The 17,024-nt window shown below is 38.8% G+C and overlaps 1 protein-coding gene across 1 annotated transcript; it reads right to left on the bottom strand.

The window, feature by feature from the left end:
• Positions 1-767: 767 nt before the first annotated feature.
• stk33 (serine/threonine kinase 33) lies at positions 768-16,741 on the bottom strand. The gene is made up of 13 exons (XM_082150263.1): positions 16,620-16,741; positions 8,041-8,157; positions 7,142-7,255; positions 6,926-7,030; positions 6,626-6,764; positions 5,553-5,638; positions 4,694-4,781; positions 4,343-4,418; positions 4,130-4,239; positions 3,968-4,053; positions 3,553-3,810; positions 2,661-2,759; positions 768-2,360 (listed from the first exon to the last, which is right to left on the bottom strand). Exons 2-13 carry the CDS (start codon positions 8,155-8,157, stop codon positions 2,148-2,150), a joined length of 1,491 nt encoding a protein of 496 aa, XP_082006389.1. The 5' UTR covers positions 16,620-16,741; the 3' UTR covers positions 768-2,147.
• Between the last annotated feature and the right edge of the window lie 283 nt (positions 16,742-17,024).

Raw genomic sequence — 17,024 nt, 5'->3', positions numbered from 1 at the left:
AAATATCAGTTACTTGATATTAATTTAAAACAACATCACAAACAAAATTATTCTTATGTACTGAATACCAAGGCAGTTCGGCCAAAGGTACACAAAGTTAGACCGTTAGATTGCAAGTGTGATATTGGTTTAATACAGTTCTATAAACAATAAGTTAATGACGTTGAAAAGTTTGGGGTCAGTAAGTTTTGGGGTTTTTTTCACAAAAATTTTAAGCAGCGCACCTGAGCTTGAGCAACAATTCAGCATATCAGAATGATTTCTGAAGGATCATGTGACAACTGGAGTAATGATGCTGAAAAGTCAGCTTTGCCATCACAGGAATAAATTACATATTAAAATATATTCAAATAGAAAACAGTTAGTTTGAATTGTAATGCAGCCTCAGCATAAGAAAAAAAAGAAGACATTAAAATCTTACCAACCCCAAACTTATGAACAGTATTAAATAACTAATATTTCAAACACAATATGGCCATTTTGTCCCAAATGAAGTAAAAAAAAAAAAAGCAGGATTAGAATTGCAATTCCATGTATGCAAACATGAGGAGTGATATAAACGCTGAAACGTTCCAGTGCTTGTCCAAATGAGTTATATTGTTTAATATTATTTTCAAGACCTAAAAGATATTTATCTTCATATCAACTACTGAATTCGTTATCCGGGTAATATCTCACACCTGATCGTCTGTTGTTATTTACATAGCTGTCATAGCAGATCATTATTTTTGTTTCATAGCAACATTCTGTTAAATCTTCTAGTACAAGGATGGCACTTCATGAATGTGCTTAATAAAAAAATATTTTAATGAAAATAAACATATTGATGCATAAATTATGTACTGACCTTACAAAAGCAACAACGCAGTCAAGGCCTCATTCTTAACAAGGCCCTTTATTCATAATAAGGCAAGCCTTTCATACCTTTTTGCACCCTGATTAATGCGGTCCATCACATCGTCTTTTACTATAAAAGGACAAATTGAAAACATAACAAATGAGTGCAAAGTAATAATGCATTTAAAAGGGTTATATGAATGGAACCTTCAATCTTGTCCCTGGAATTCCCATGAACACAAACACACACTCGCACACATCCACATGCAAATAGGAGGATTGTAATACAGTCTGAGTGAGTTCTGCTTGACTATTTTAATATTGCATCTATCTTGGGGATTATTCTCTCTTCAGCAGAGAGACCAGTGCTGGAGTGCTGCAGTACTCACAGTATACCCTGCTGCTCTCAACAAGATTAGAGACCCTGCACTTTGACTCCCAATCCTGCTCTCTTCATGGTGTCTAACCACTTGGCGCCCCACCGCTCACAGTCATAGCACATGGCTATAACATTAAAGTGACTTATTTATTTGTGATGCAAGCGTTCTGCACATCTAATACCACTAGGAAAAATGTATATTGTGTGCGCGAGTCACTGAAAATTAGGATAAAAATGCAACAATAGTTACTGTTGGATAGTTTAATTTTAATGGATAACAATATACAACAGCTACCTGATGTGATTTGGCAAATGATGACCAGTGTGATCAACACAACTGCGGAGGAAACAGCAGATCTTCGTAAAATGAATCGACAGAAAACCTGAAGTCCATCAGGATAGCTGTTACTATTGTGGCATTTGCTTTAAAAGTGGTGAATACTATGTTCTGCTTGAATATTGCAATAAATTACTCTGTTATTGCCTATTTACCATTGCAAAACACAGAGCTAAAGTTATTAAACCCTGTTTTATTCTTCACAGTCCTAAACTTCCTTTATTCTCTATAGATAATTTATTCCCTAATAGCATTTCAATGTGCTTCAAGATGACTTATGCATCTTATGTTAGATGCCATGAACAGGCAAATCGATCTCGTGCCATGCAGGGCTCTTGTAGCGATGACTTCATCTGTTCCAGGTCCATAAAAAATAAAGCAGCAAAAAAACATAGCAGCTCATCCTCAAGCAAAATATCTAATAACATACATCCTACTAAGGAGATTAAAAACACATTCACATTGGAGGAAGTACAGTTTTACTTTTGATTCATTGTTTTGGCTTAAAGAGTCATTCGTGTATCCAGCGGGCCTACCACGCCGCAGTGACCCCCAGGAATTCCTCATCTTTGGCACTGGATGAAACCGTGATGTCTAGCTGCGTTTTTTAGCCCGGAAACCAACAGCTGGATTGGTGGAATGGTGGATAGAAGAGGTGGAGGGACGTGGGGACAAGCTTTCGCGCTTGCTTGGGTTGGATGCTGCAGCTTCTACCAATGATGTTTTGAGACAGGATCCCGAGATGGAGGAGGCCTTGCTGTAGCTTTTTGTGCTTGGCTGAGCAGGGGGTTTGTTACCTGTGTGGGACTGCGGAGATAAGACACTCTCATTCATCTCACAAAAGCGCAACAAACCACACTACTGGACAGTGCTGCATGCTGTCTGACAGCTGCTGGAGAAGGGTTATCTTGGCACCATCTAGTGTCCGTTTAGAGAACAGGCAAATTGTTTTGTTTTTTAAATGCAACCATGGAGGTTATCAATGAAATAGCCAGGATTTCAATCACATACCTTTTAAGAGACAAAATATCCCTCTTTGACTAAGCACAAATATTTTAGAAAGTCAACTGCGAAGCAATTGGAAGCTCAGTGAAGTGAATGACTGACCTGTGCAGTGGATGTATTTGGAGTGTTGCAGGCCTTTGCACCAGACACACTCTTCTTAACACCATTAGAGGATGAGGCTGATAGTTTTTTCTTCAGAGGCTATTGGAATGAAATATACAACACATGAAAAACCACTGGACAGAAGAGAGAACTTTAAAGTATTTCAAGCAAGTTGGTCCACATGGCAGCTATATTAGTATTTCTGATCATGCAAGTGCAACTTCTACAGTACTTAAATTGGGATAGACCAGACTCTATGAAACTGTTTGCCAAGTTTGCAATAAAATAACATGTAACCATGAAAAAATTACACCATAAACTTTCTTTAGCTCAAATCAGGCAAAACAGTGTATTTAAGCAATACAGGAAGCTGTGTTCTCTTGTGAATATTGTCATAGCTAAAGGCAGTTGTTCTCTGCATTTGACCTCTGCTCTAGCTTCTTTCCTAATCTAGCTTTATAATAAATGTGACATTGCCTACTATGAATATAGTTGACTATGTGATGAATTGCTGTGATGTTGTAAGTTCATTAAGTGGCATCCTATTACTAGATACTGTATTGTCCTTAACAAGTAAACAATAACAGATCATATTCCAAATGGCTGCAGTGATACACACAGTATTATTTGCGTCATAGCCTTTACTATTTTTAGAAACTGCATCCCTATGACTGCTGTGATGAGGTATTGAGATTCTTCCAGATTGCTCTTGGAAATTTGGCCTGACTGGTCTTTTCATGATTAGGGTACACAAAAAACAAAATAATTATATTTTATTTTATTTTATTTTTGAATGCATGAACATGCAGAAATGCTTCACTTTAGAATATGTATGCACTACGTATAAAGTACAATACCCTGTTTTACAATTAGCTTTACACTGGTTTTTTACCTTCTTGTTTGGGATGGAGGGTTTGCTGCTACTGTTGCTGTCTTTGATGTCATCAGGATGTGCTGGGGTTACTGAGAGTTCTTCAGAAGTTCTCGGCCCTGACCCTTTGTCCTCAGAAGAAGTGAGAGAGAAGTTGTCCAGTGCCTCGTTTATTGCCACACTCTCTTCGTCCACTGGAGCATTCTGTAACTTACGCATCATCTCCTGACGCATCATCACTAAGACGTTTGTCTGTGTAACCGTGGTTGAGGTGTCCCCCTTTGAATACAGATTTTCTTTCTTTCAGGTCTTTCTTTCTGACAGGTTCCACATTTAGTCATCCATCAAATTGAAGAGTGCTAATTAGCTGACTTCTGAATCTATAATATGCATGACCTCATTTGAACAGGAGAAAAGAGTAATTGAGTTCTCTTACCGAAATCCAAGGGTTATCTAGCAGCTCATTGGCTGTGATGCGGTGAGCTGGGTCAACTTTCAACAAACACCGTATTACATTTTTGGCTGTAAGATAGAATATAAAATAGTTACCACACTGGCTGAACTGCAATCATAATGGTACGGCAGAGGCGGTTCTAACCGGCATCACTAATGGTGTTCCACACAAGGCCAGAGAAAGTGAGCTCTTTCATAATCATCTCAGAAAGTCTTTCCTTAGGGCTGTATATGAATGGAGGCTCTCCACACAACCTGAAAACACAAAAACACACACAAAGTGCAAGTCAGAGCGCCTGATTGCATGTGAGTCTGTGTGTGTGCAAGAGAAGGAAAACAACAGAGGAGATCTTCTTACAGCATGTACATGATGACGCCGATGCTCCACAAGTCACACTGCTGGCTGTATTGGTGACCATTAACCACCTCAGGCGCTGAAAGGGCAAGTCAGTGTGTTAATAATGAAAGATGTTTGAGGCCGGATTAATGTGTGATATCTGATGCGTCTACTCCTTCTCGAATGTTATCAGCTTCACATCACTTAAATTAGGTCATCTTCTCTTTACTGCTTATTTTAATCAGCCCTTCATTCAATTTATTAACCCCCCAACCCCAACCCCCATAGTAATTTAGAAAATCATAGGTTAAAGCCTGATTCCTCATCATTAAAAATAAAATGTGAATGTATGCATTTGAGTGTGTGAATTACCCATGTACATAGGTGTCCCACAAGTGGCCTCTAGCATGTTTTCACTGCCCACACCGCCCATCTTCACAGAAAGACCAAAATCTGTGACCTGAGACCAGAGAAGACAAGACTTTATGTTACTCACAATCTTAGCCATCAAAAATGAAACATTATTTAACATAAGCACGAACACACTCAAATGTTTCTTTCTTTCCTTGATACCTTTCATCACTAGATTCTGATCTAGTGGAATAGTGAAGGTAATGAACTGCAGACATGCTGCAATTGATCACCGTATCTCACTCGCATTCACTTCTAGATCTCAATTAAAATATTTACGGCCCAAATGGACTTCCATAGAGCAGCCAGTCACACAGACTATGAGCACCTGAGCCATATGAATAATATATATGAGGAGTGTATATCGTTTCATTGGTGCGTCAGGGGCGGGCAGGATTAATATCCAGGAGAGATGACCACCTTCTGCCAGATAAAAGCTTTTAATACAGTGCCAGGACAGCGCTGTCTTTAGGCCCCTGTTCTACTCTGATTTATAACACAGCGCTGCCCTGATTCAACCCTCCGCTCCAGGTAGCGGCTTCAGTCGGCTCCCATCAACGCTCTATTCTGCTCCACGCTGTGCCCTGGCTGGCAATTTGTCTCAGAAAAGCCACTTGTGATTCATTTTCTTTGAGAATGTGATATGAAAGGAGTTAGGCAGGAGGTCTGGTGTAATGAGACAGTATTTAAAAAGCAGTTAAAAGGTTTGGGCAAGGAGGACGGTGGGAGAACTAAACAACAGACGAGAATGTCCAGAGGTCCCGCCGAGTTTGAATGTCATACCACATACCTGTACAGAAGTTTTTACCGTCTTTCTCACCTTGATATTGACCATGTCGTTATCGTTGCCTTGGTGACAACTCTTCACAAGAATGTTTTCCAGTTTGAGGTCACGATGAACAATGTCTGACAGAGAGAAAGAGGAAACAGAGCAAGGGAGAAATGGGTTTGTATTATTCATAAAGATGAGTATGGCAAAAATGCAACACACTGGAATAGTAACAGTTTTAAAAATGCTTTAATGACCAATTCAAATGAAATGTTTTGCACCATTCCCTTTTAAATTACAATTAATTCTGTCACACAATGTAGTTCTCATGTGAACCCAGCATATAGGGCCCACCTCTTCTTCCCACTTCCATCCGCATCATGATTCTTCATAACTGCTTCACACATTAACTGTACGTACTTCAATAGAAATGTGAAAATAATCAAATTATAATCAGCATGTGAGGCTAATATACTGCAATCTCATAAAACACTCCAGTCCTATATACACATTGCAAGTGGCATCATTAGCTCCTCTAGACGTGAGACACACCAGCACTCGGGGACTGTTGAAAAACACACCTATTAATCAGTATTCCTCCCCTGCTCGTTGTTAATGACTCATTAGCCCCATGTAATGGTGTCTCATTGCCAAGCAACGTCCTAAATTACCTCTAACTGCAGATTTCACAAGAAGGAGAGAGAAAGAGAAAAAACACCAAGCATCTTCTAATAAACCCCTCAGACTCAATTAAAATGGGCTGATATTTTGTCTGACAGTTGTTCATTATCTCATTATTAAAACAAGCCTGATTCTCCGTAATGACAGAGGAACTTAATGTGGATGCAATCTTCAGAGTGATTATCGAATATGGGGGAACAAAGGAATCCAGGCCGTTGCATATGACTTAACACAGATGTGAGCAATTTTTCAAACGTTAGGGTTTTCATTTTCTTTAAACGCATTTCTTTAAAGGTAATGCCACTGAAATAAATAAATAACATTTTAATGATATATTTCCAGGGTAAGGAAGCATCAATACATTTTATAGTTTCCTTAGAAAACTCATGAGAAGTGTCTGCTGACGAATGTCAGGAGGAATGTGCTGGGTTTGTGAGTGTCACCTTTTTTGTGCAGATATACAATAGCTTCAAGCAAGCTTTTGATGATGTGTCTGGTCTCTTCCTCAGTGAAGTGCTTTTTTTTCTGCAGGAAATCCTTTAGATCGCCTCCTTCACAAAGTTCAGTCACAAGGTACATCCTCTGAAGCACACAAACATACATATGTACATTTCTGACTAGAAAGCATTGTCAAAAACAATCCAGTTGCATACACAGTAGTATAATGTGGTTCACAACAGCATAGCTGAGCGAAACTTTAAAGGAAAGAGAACAAAATAGATGTTTCATGTTTTCGCTCTTACCTTTAGTGTCTCAAAGACTTCCTCCAGATGTATAATATGTTCATGTTTCACTTGTTTCATGATGCTGACTTCTCTTTCCAGATGTTTCACACCAGAAGTGCCTGCCTGCATGGATAAAAAGCATTTGGGACACTTAACCCATCCTTGACAACCATGTAAGCAGCTCTCCATCCATTACCTCTGTCAACAGGTGAAACACAATGACCAAACACTTACCTTCTCTTTGTTCACCCTCTTAATTGCCCACTTCCTCTGCGTCTCAATGTGAGTGGCTTCGCAAACAACGCCAAAGTTGCCTTGACCTAATTTCCTCCCAAAGGAATAGATTTTCTAGGCATCCAAATAAAGAGGGCTACATTAGGTGAAGTATTACATACACACTCCTTCTCCTATAGTGACAGTAAACAACGCTCCAGCTCTGACTAATGGGGACAGAATGAGGGTTGGTTTGTTTTTCAGCTTCTCTATACTCCATTAAGTTGAGACCTGAATCCTTAAAGTGGAACTTAATTTTCAAGTTTGCCAGTCTCTGGAGTTTGGGAGAATATAGTATTTCTAATCAAGTTACAAATGATTAAGTTGCTGCCGCAGTTCATTCAATCTCAGGTCTAATTAACTTGATCATTATCTCTGCGCATGCAAGGCTGAGCACTGCCTGCTGCGGATTTGGCAAAGACAGCAGTCGGAAACCTCCTGAGAGGGCGAGGGCAATCAACAGCATAAAGAGGTGTAATTTCCCTCCAGGCCTGATGAGGGCGCTACCAGATTGGAGGGAGATCAGACCATGGCGAGCAAGGCCATGGCTCTGGTGTAAGACAGAAGTGGCCTTTTGCCACTGATATAAAGTCACAGTTCTGATGGCTGAAAAACTGACTTCAGCACAGCAAGAACAAAAATTTGTTTGGGATTGTGTGTTAGAAATAATCATGCACTGCATCTAGATCACGTGTCAAACTCCGTTCCTGGAGGGCCACTGTCTTGCAGAGTGTAGCTCCAAAACACCTGCCTGGAAGTTTCTAGTCATACTGAAGACCTTGATTAGCTGGTTCAGGTGTGTTTAATTGTGTGTTTAATTGTAGTTTAACACCCCTGATCTAGATCAAAAAGGGCTCTACCTGTATGCTGGATTCATCCTCAATGCGAGTGTGGGGCACCTCCTTCTCCGCACTGTTTGTACGAGCCCACTGAGAAGCCATTTTCTTTTCAGCTCCAGACACATTTGTATGTGTCATCTAAAAGATGAATCAATTTTTAATAATTTGCATATATAGAGCAACAACATAATCGCAAACATGGAAACTCCCACAAAAAGAGATCACAGAATTAGAGACACTAGGGTCTGATTCACTAACCATGCATGCAGCCATATTTGTGAATATTTTCACGCAGGAATCATGATTCATCAATGAATTTATTCTAAATTTACATTAGAAAAAAACGAAACCATACACGCAAAAATCACTACATGTGTCCTTAGAAACATGGAATGTGTCAAGCCTGTGTCTGTACAGTAGAGCTTGTCTGTACAGCTCTGTGTGTAGAAAATGTCTGTACAGTAGAGCTTGTACTAAAAGCCCTTAGCCTATATGGAGACAACTGTGTATTATGCTAATTAAGGCAAGAGCTTCCTCAAGTAGAATAGTCCAGATCCATCAACACCTGAGAAACTTTTCTGTGCATGTATGTACTTGTATGTAATTATTAGTGACAAGTTCAAAAGCTTGTATGTTAAACAATGAATTGTAAAGTTTAAAATAAGATATCTCTTTAAATATTCATTCAGAAGTAAGTGTCTGTCATCACAAACAGTACATGCAATCCAGAGTTTCAAAGTCTCAACTGTAACCCCTTATTAGCTAGACTTCACCTGTCGCTCTCCAAATTCACTTGTCACTTTAAAAGAAAGTGTCTAAAGTCTCCACACTAACATTAAGCACAATTTACTCAGCTTAAAAATGTTCTCCAGAGCCAAATTAAATGTAAAGCAATTATGGTGTGATGAGTGGGAGCGGCGAAGTGGATCCGCCACACAGACAAGAGATTAAATATTAATGAGGAAACAGTGTCTTTAACCTCTCCTCTCTCAGCGGCATTATCAAGACCCGCTGACAGGTTCTCTCATAACAGCACTGTCTCTCCTATTACTGACCATCTATCTGCTAAACAAAACGGTTGTGACACATTCTGGACACTCCTATCAGCTCAATTAGAGTTGTGTGATAAGAGTACTAAAGGTCAAAGTATAGCATGAGGTTCCCTCTGAACAGGCCTGGGAAATGAGGAAAAACGATCCGGACATAGAGACATCTCAGAAGCTGTCACTTCTTGCAGCGCTGGCTTCTGCAAATACAAGAGGATGTGTAAAAGAGTTGTTTCTGAGGTGGATGGCAAAATATTGTTGAACCTGTGCTTTGTTAGTAGAGAGGAATTGTGAACCCCTCTTCAAAAAAAGCTCTTAAACTTCAAAAACTGAGTGGCATTGATGAAAAGGTGCATCTGCATTTCACTCGGGTAAAACAACAGCATGGTTAACAGTAAGCCAAAGCCAAAATTGAGCCATAAATGACATAAAAGCCCAATTTCAAAAGCGCTAAGATCAGAGGGCTGAACAGTATATTGAAAGCACTCTCTTTATACTTAGCGCTGAATATTGATTAACATTACAGTTTTTCTAGTCTGTCGAAACGGATTTGTCTTATTGAGGTTTGAGGTCTTGCTGAGAACAAATTAGAATAAATTTAACACTCCTTCTGCAATTTAAGATTTTTTTTTATAGGAATTTTCCTTGTATCTGATAACATCAGCAACATACACACCGTTTCAGACTCAGAGTACATGCATTTCTCGCCAGGCCAGTTTTCTCATCTTTAAAGCTAGGCTTACAGAATTCTGTTTTTGCAGCTACAGAAGCAAAACATCTACACAAACACAAATTTTCAATGAGCACAAAACGAAAAACACATGCAAACATGCAAACAAAAATAGGCAAGAGGGTAATAAGCCTCACAGAGTCAGAGTCATTCTAAGAGAGCCATATTTTTGATGCCTCACAGAATGTAGGCCTACATCAGCTAAGAACCATTCCACAGACCTCCCAGATTTCTGGAAGCACGCAAAGGAAAGTAATTATGGCAGATAGAATGTCCACAATTGATCCTTTTGAATTTTTCATTTCTTGGCCGTAACAGTAAAAACCCCATTAGGCCCTAGTGCTTGTTTACTGATTGTTTATGGACTCAAATGTGCATTGTTTCTGTTGACTATGGAAGGTGCTGTCTCTGGCTTGAGCCCAAATTAAATGTGACGCTAGTATGATGTCTGAACACACAAAGATAATACAGGGCCTGGATAGAGTACTCTTTTCTCTCTGCCACATACAATTTTCTTCCTACTTCCTTCCCCTCATGCTGTCTCTCTCTCCTCTTCTTACTTAATTTCTTCTTACTTCTAATATCTGAATTCTTTCTTTTTTTTTTTTATTGATGCTATGCTGTACATTTTAAACTATGTGAAAAAATGAATGTTTGAGTGTAAATTAATGATTTCTATAGTTCTATAACAAAAGACTAACAGGGCAAATAAAAAAAAATTATTACCAATTAAAGCAATATTCCCAGGAGTATGTGTTTTTGAAACATTTTGAATTTTTTTTAATAAACAAAAGAAGATGAAACACCTTAAATATTTCTTAATAAATTGCCATGAATACTTGACAAAGAAGATTATTTGCAGAGGCCAAGCATTTGTAGTATGTTATTAAAGCATTTATGAAATATTATTGATATATTTAAGATATGCTAGAAAGATGCCATAGTTTCAATCGCAATTGTGTTATTTGAAGGTCATTGACTGTTGGTTTACAATTTACCTGAGATACACAAAGCAAACTGAAATCAAATATTGCATGATGCTGTGGTCTCCTGATCTACTCTTTACTAAAGATTTTACTCTTCTTATCTGCAGCTTATTTATTCATTGACAGGTGCCTTTGATGAAAAATGATAAACGTCACAGTCTTAATGAAGCTTGGAATTACATTACCAAGTGATATAGTGCCTTGCTTGTCTAGACTGATAACACTATTGGAGTCATTTAACCTCATAATCATAATTTACCTGAGTGCTTCACCTCACCATACTACATGATGTTTTCTTGTTTAACATGAAGTGTAGGTTTGTAATGGACTGCCAATTGATATAGTCCAACCACTCACAACAAAAGTAATTATATTTAGTTGTTGAGCTCGCGATTTGAATGATGTGATGAGGTTAGATGTTAAAAGACTGTGTGGTACAAATAATGGCAAGAACGCATGTATTTCTATTTAGTTTATTTCTCTGTGAAATGAATGCAAATACATAGCATACAGTACTACCAGTGTAATGTGATTAACAAACAAATGATTCTTATGAGCCAGGTCTTTTAAAGAATCATTCAGAGAGACTCTCACAAGTTACCAGTGTGAATCATTCTGATGAATCACTTACATAATGAACTGACTGAATCCATCAGATCCATTACTGAATCAATATCTGACTCACTTACTGAACATTTATTCATCTTTAAATAAAATAATGTATTAGGGTTTTAACAATTATGAAACTTAAAAACAATATCCTTACTGACTGGTTATTAACCTTTTGTGAAAGATAAACATTTTTGCAATAGATTTTTTTTTTATAAATAAAAAAAAACATGATAAAGCAGAAGCCATGAGGGAAAAGTCCCCTGATTCCCATTATCACTATGGCAAACATACTATGTTTGCCATAGTTAAACATATTGTTTAACATACACAAGTGATTCTCTCAGGATAAAACTCTTGGATATGTGTAAATCTATCAGGGCACTGGACTTTTAACAGGCAGAACCCAGGTGGTCAAGATGGAAAACATAACCTCATCCATAAAAATAATTAAGATCAGCACTCCACAGGGCTTTTGCCTCAGTCCTAATTATACTCGTTATTCAACCATTCACTGCTTCTCTACAATTCGAGCAGAAGCATAAAATTTCCTGACAACAACACCATTTTTGGGTTAATCAGTGATAATGACGAGTATATACAGGGACCCACTGCAGGAGAGGATTGCATTATAACAACAGTATAGCTTTGAATTCCAATGAAACAAAAGTGAACTTGAGAAAAAAAGGACAACGCACAGCCCAATCTGCATGAATGACTCACCTGTTGCAATCATTAACAATTCTTCAAACTGCAAATATCTGAGGAGCTCAGCTAGACACCAACATTCCACATTAGAAAGGGCTCATCAATCAATGCCTTTGTTGCAGTGCTTAAGGAAGTAAGCAAGCACACCCCTGTGAGCTTTTACCATGGCATTCAGTGGTTAGCATGCATAACTGTCTTGTATGCAAAAACAATTGTTTAGGTTCTACCTCAAGTTGGTCACAAAGGGACTCTTGACATATCGCTTATAACATGCGGGAAAGCAATATGCACCAACCATCTTCCCAAACTTGTAATGAGGCACACTTATAAACCAGCTGTTGTCCACAAAAGAGAAGCTTTAATGGTTCCCGTCGGATTTACGGCAAAATAAAAGCTAAATGGTTCAACATTTGAAAATGACATTAAGAGAATTTTACAATTAGAATATAGAATTTTACAATTGTACTGTACAAATATTTTTCTTTAAATACACAATTTCTTATTTTACAGTGAAATATTACTTGTGATTACTTAGTCTTGTCCCGTCGAGGCCGCCGCCATTTCAGAGTCTCGTCCCGTCGGGGCCGCCACGCCCGAACCAGAAACTTCAGCTAAGAGGGCCGCCGCCACGCATGAATGTACCTGTCCACGGATGCTGTCTCCGAGACGCTCAGCCCCTAACGACCGGTTCCGTCCTGGTCCCCCGAACGACCGGTTCCGCCCTGGACTCCTAAACCAGTGACGCCCTGGACTCCTAAACCAGCGACGCCCTGGTGGCCCCCTGAACTACCAGGACCTCCCTTGCTCCCTGTATCACCTGCCTGTATCCTGTCCTGCCTATGCCTTTCCTAGTTAGCCTCCAGGGTGCCCACCCTCCCACCCCTCTTGATTGTTTGACGCAAGGACGCGCCTTCCGGGAGGTGGAGGTAAAAAAAAACTAAGCATTGTTCGCCTATAAACTAACAGGAATCAGTTTAATTGGCTAGAGACCTCACCATACAGGTGCCAAAGTATAATATGTAGATTGCTGATGCCAAGGCACAGTAAGTAGTGTCTGCCTCAGACAGAAAATCCTTCTTGATCTTACTATCAATATGTGACAGTGCACAGTCAGGAGAAACCTCATTCTTACAGGCCAAGTATCATTGCCTACTGGGGAGGAAAATCAGTGAGAGCCTCAGCAACTAAAACCACCTGAGAAAGACTGTCTCCTCTTACAGAGCAGACTCAAGCAGTGCCTACCACTGGGCACTCAAGTTACGCCTGGCACTGTCAAACCAACATCAGCCAGAGAAGCACATAAGCCAAGAGACTTGAGGGAAACGCTTTATGCATTGTGAGACTTCAGTGTAAAACCAAAAGTGCTCAGTTTGAAATGGGCTACTGTTTAATCTTCAGTACTTTACAATAGCAATATTCTATATGTATTTTTATTACATAAGGGGCAGGGCAGTAAGAGGAAAAATACATCAAAGTAAAGGCCCCGATATACTTTAATCGAAATAGAAGAACGAACTGATGTGACGTCATTTCGAACAAAATCAAGCCGAAACGAAGTTCGTTTTGGGAGTCCGAAACAGCTTGACAAAGCAAACACCCTTCGTTCTACCATTGGTTTGTGGTGATTAAGTAATAGGTATGTGTGCAAGGAGGCTCTGCCTTCTTTCACGTGAAAATCTTTTCTGGTTCAACTTCATGCGATTTGGCCTGTTCAGTCGGTCGAAATCAGACGTCTGTGAGTGAAAACATGAACACCCTGGAGAGCTGCTTTATAGTAGAAAATGAAGTTGTACTTCTGATGAAACAAAACACTCACACTGTTTTTCATGTTTATTACGGTAAAGCTGCTTTGTTTTAAAGGGTACCCCTGGTCAGAGCCTGACACCACCCACTGGCAATATTTGAAAGATGCTAGAAAAGTGGGCAGACCCCTGCGGAGATAGAGGGGACGAACCGAGGGCGGGGCTGAGCGGGGGGCGTGCACCTGAGACCTGCTGTCAGACTCTAAAATGGAGAGTGACTCACAGGGTCGCAAGACGACCTAAAGTACATGCATCTGATGAGTTTTATCGAGTTGATGTCAATAGCGCGCACTCTCTGTAGTTTTATTCATATTTTGCCGCTATGTGAAAAAATCCCAGTAGCTCGTGGCCTGATTGGAGGTAGCCGTTAACATATTGCGACTTTTGCGCGCTCGTTCATTATTTCATAATTGAAGCGACGCACAAATTTTTTCCAGGTGCAGCGAGCCGAGATGAAAAGATCTCAACTTTTCAGAATGCCGCAAGCAGGTCATGTGACAAGAACAAACCAATCAGCTACAGCAAGCGTATTTCAGTGGTGGAAATCCATTAGCTACTAAAACTTTTTTGTCGTTGTGGAGAGCGCAGTGGATGGTTGCATAGCAACAACAGACGCCACGAGAAAATCGGACCGAATTTTACTATTATAAATAAAAGATAAGCTAATGTGCATTGTAAATGTCAGTAATTTATCTTTTTTTGACTTGATTTAAAGGCTGAAATATGTGAGATTTATCTTTTTATAAAACCTTTTTTGTCAAAACTTTATTTAAACTTGTACATTTTAGTAGATAACATGCTGCAAGACACTCCTTTAAAATCTGGCCATCATTTTTAATGTTATTATTTTAATGTGCATGTAAACAAAAAGAGCAATTTTATTTGTTATTTGCTGGTTTTCGACATAAAACTTGGTGAATTGATGTCATTGTGTAGTGTTAGTACTTTTTAAACAGGATTCTGTGATAACCGTGCTCATTTTGGTCACTATAATCATGAAATGAAATTTTCATGTCATTTCATTATCTTCAATCCATTGATTGACGTTATGATCAACTAAAATCAACTATAATTATGTGTTTTTACAGTATACTATGCAAAGTACAATTTTCTATTAAAAAAATAATTAATCTCTGATTCTGTTCTTTTCTCTGACATTTAAGGGTGACATCTGTCTCGGTCTACAAAGACTATTTTAGGTCTAAAACAGTTTGGATAGTTGTTAATATGAGAGTTATGAGACATTATTTAAGAGATTTAAGTATTGTATTACATGAGTAGCTCTCGGCCACTTTCATTTTTAAAAAGTAGCTCTCAAATGAAAAATGGTTGGGGACCCCTGAGTTACCCTTTAAGCTATTATAATAAACGTGATGTGACTTCAAACATATTCACATTGCTTTGATAAGATGCTTTTCTAATGCTTTATTAAAATGCTTGACGTTTTCTCAATTTTGTTGTGTGTTTATTTTAATATTGAGAGAGAAGAGCATGCAGCACATATTTAAATATTCATCTAAACGCTGCTCTCAGCAGTGTGGGCATCGTCAGATGTTTGATAACAGTAACTTGTGTATTTCGAACTTCGTTTTATCCCAAAACTAAGAACGAAAAAAAGCACTTCGCCGTGAGTAGCCTATATTGGGGCCTTAACCCTAGAAATATGATTGACCAGTTCTGAAATATTGTGGTTCTTGCTTCTCAGCCATGATACACAGTATTTTGTGTATGTGCTTGAAAAGAAATTTGTTACATCTTAGTATACAGGATGTGATGCAAACAATGGATTCAGGAGTGCCTTATGCCTTCCTACCTCCATATAGCCTACTGGCAGCATTTTTCTGGTTTCGGCCCCAGCCATTAACCTATGTCAGACTCATAACAATAATTTTATCTTTTCCACACAAAAAAAACAACACTTTTTATCTCAAGAATTTGACCATGTTTCTCATAGAATGATAAAATTATACTACACTGCATATTGGTTTATAACCCACTCCGAAACAGACTTGTTAAAGCACAAAGCCTATTTTGTAGGCCAAAACGAGACCTGGCACAACCAAGGCAACCAATATTCAGTAGCTTAAAGCCAATAATTATTTAAATCTCGTGCAAGTAGCAATTAACTCCCTGTGACCTGTTCCAGCTAAATATAATTATCTGGCATAGAACCTGCATAATAATAGATGTTTTATTGCTCCCTTATGTTTCAAAACACCAACTATGCTTGGCTATTGAGTGGTTATAGGTGACTAACTTATATCCTGAGCATACGAAAATCAGGTTCTTCAGTTTATAAATAGGCCTACAACTGCTTAGTTCTCTTTGTGTCTTTTTTATCAGAACAAAATAATTCCTTTCTGTTTTATGGGATCTTCTTTTTTCTCAACTGTAATGGACGGTTGTTAGCCAAGCAAAATTCAAAAGTTGTTTTAGTCGTATTGAGGTGCAAAATAGGATTAATAACATATAAGGCTTTAAACATTATGGTTCTACTTGCATTACGACTACATGAACATCTTCATTGTATTTTCTGCGAGAAATGGTCGAGTTAGAGTTATTTAAGAGCACATTAGTGAGATGAATATTACACTGTCTGCTGCTCCGGACCACGTTGCCATAGCAACATAGAGCGCTTGGCAGGCCAGCTCGCGCTTCCTCTTTCAATGAAAGTTTACGAGACATTAACACAACACGCTTTTTGTAAATACACACTTACCTTTCATATAGATTGTTGTGTTTGCGATGGCCTTTTCATTTGTTATGCCTCTTGCAGGTCATCGAAAACCTTGATGCAAGAGAATTTAACACTTGCGGTTGTCAAAACTTTCCTCCCTCGAGAGGGAGGGAGAACTACGGTGTGGTGCGAGGGACATCACGAGAACGAGACACCTGCACGCTGCAGTTCCTGTATGTAAAGAACCAATTCAAAAACTGAAAACATGAACCCTAAGTAGGTTACTATTGTCATGTCACGAACCAGACCCAGGTTGATTCTAGCTCTTTACCAGTAGCTAATGGTGCACAATATGGTATGAATCTTTGATTTTATATCGGCCTATATCACGAGAGTGCTCGAGCCCCTGCCCTATAGTATTTCAAAATTAATCAAAAGTGCCCTTCT

The sequence above is a fragment of the Leuciscus leuciscus genome, assembly GCF_965113295.1.
Source record: "Leuciscus leuciscus genome assembly, chromosome: 2".
Classification (NCBI taxonomy): Eukaryota; Metazoa; Chordata; class Actinopteri; order Cypriniformes; family Leuciscidae; genus Leuciscus; species Leuciscus leuciscus.
The sequence above is the reverse complement of the archived record's forward strand: the minus strand, read 5'-3'. Positions and strand labels throughout refer to the sequence as shown.

What these genes read in the sequence shown, in the direction of transcription:
- stk33 (XM_082150263.1), bottom strand. Translation starts at nt 8,157, where the DNA reads ATGACACATACAAATGTGTCTGGAGCTGAAAAGAAAATGGCTTCTCAG. An exon ending in TGGGACACCTATGTACATGG is followed by an intron (nt 4,419 to 4,693) that starts GTAATTCACACA and finishes TTGCCCTTTCAG; the next exon opens with CGCCTGAGGTGGTTAATGGT. An exon ending in GAACACCATTAGTGATGCCG is followed by an intron (nt 4,054 to 4,129) that starts GTTAGAACCGCC and finishes TCTATCTTACAG; the next exon opens with CCAAAAATGTAATACGGTGT.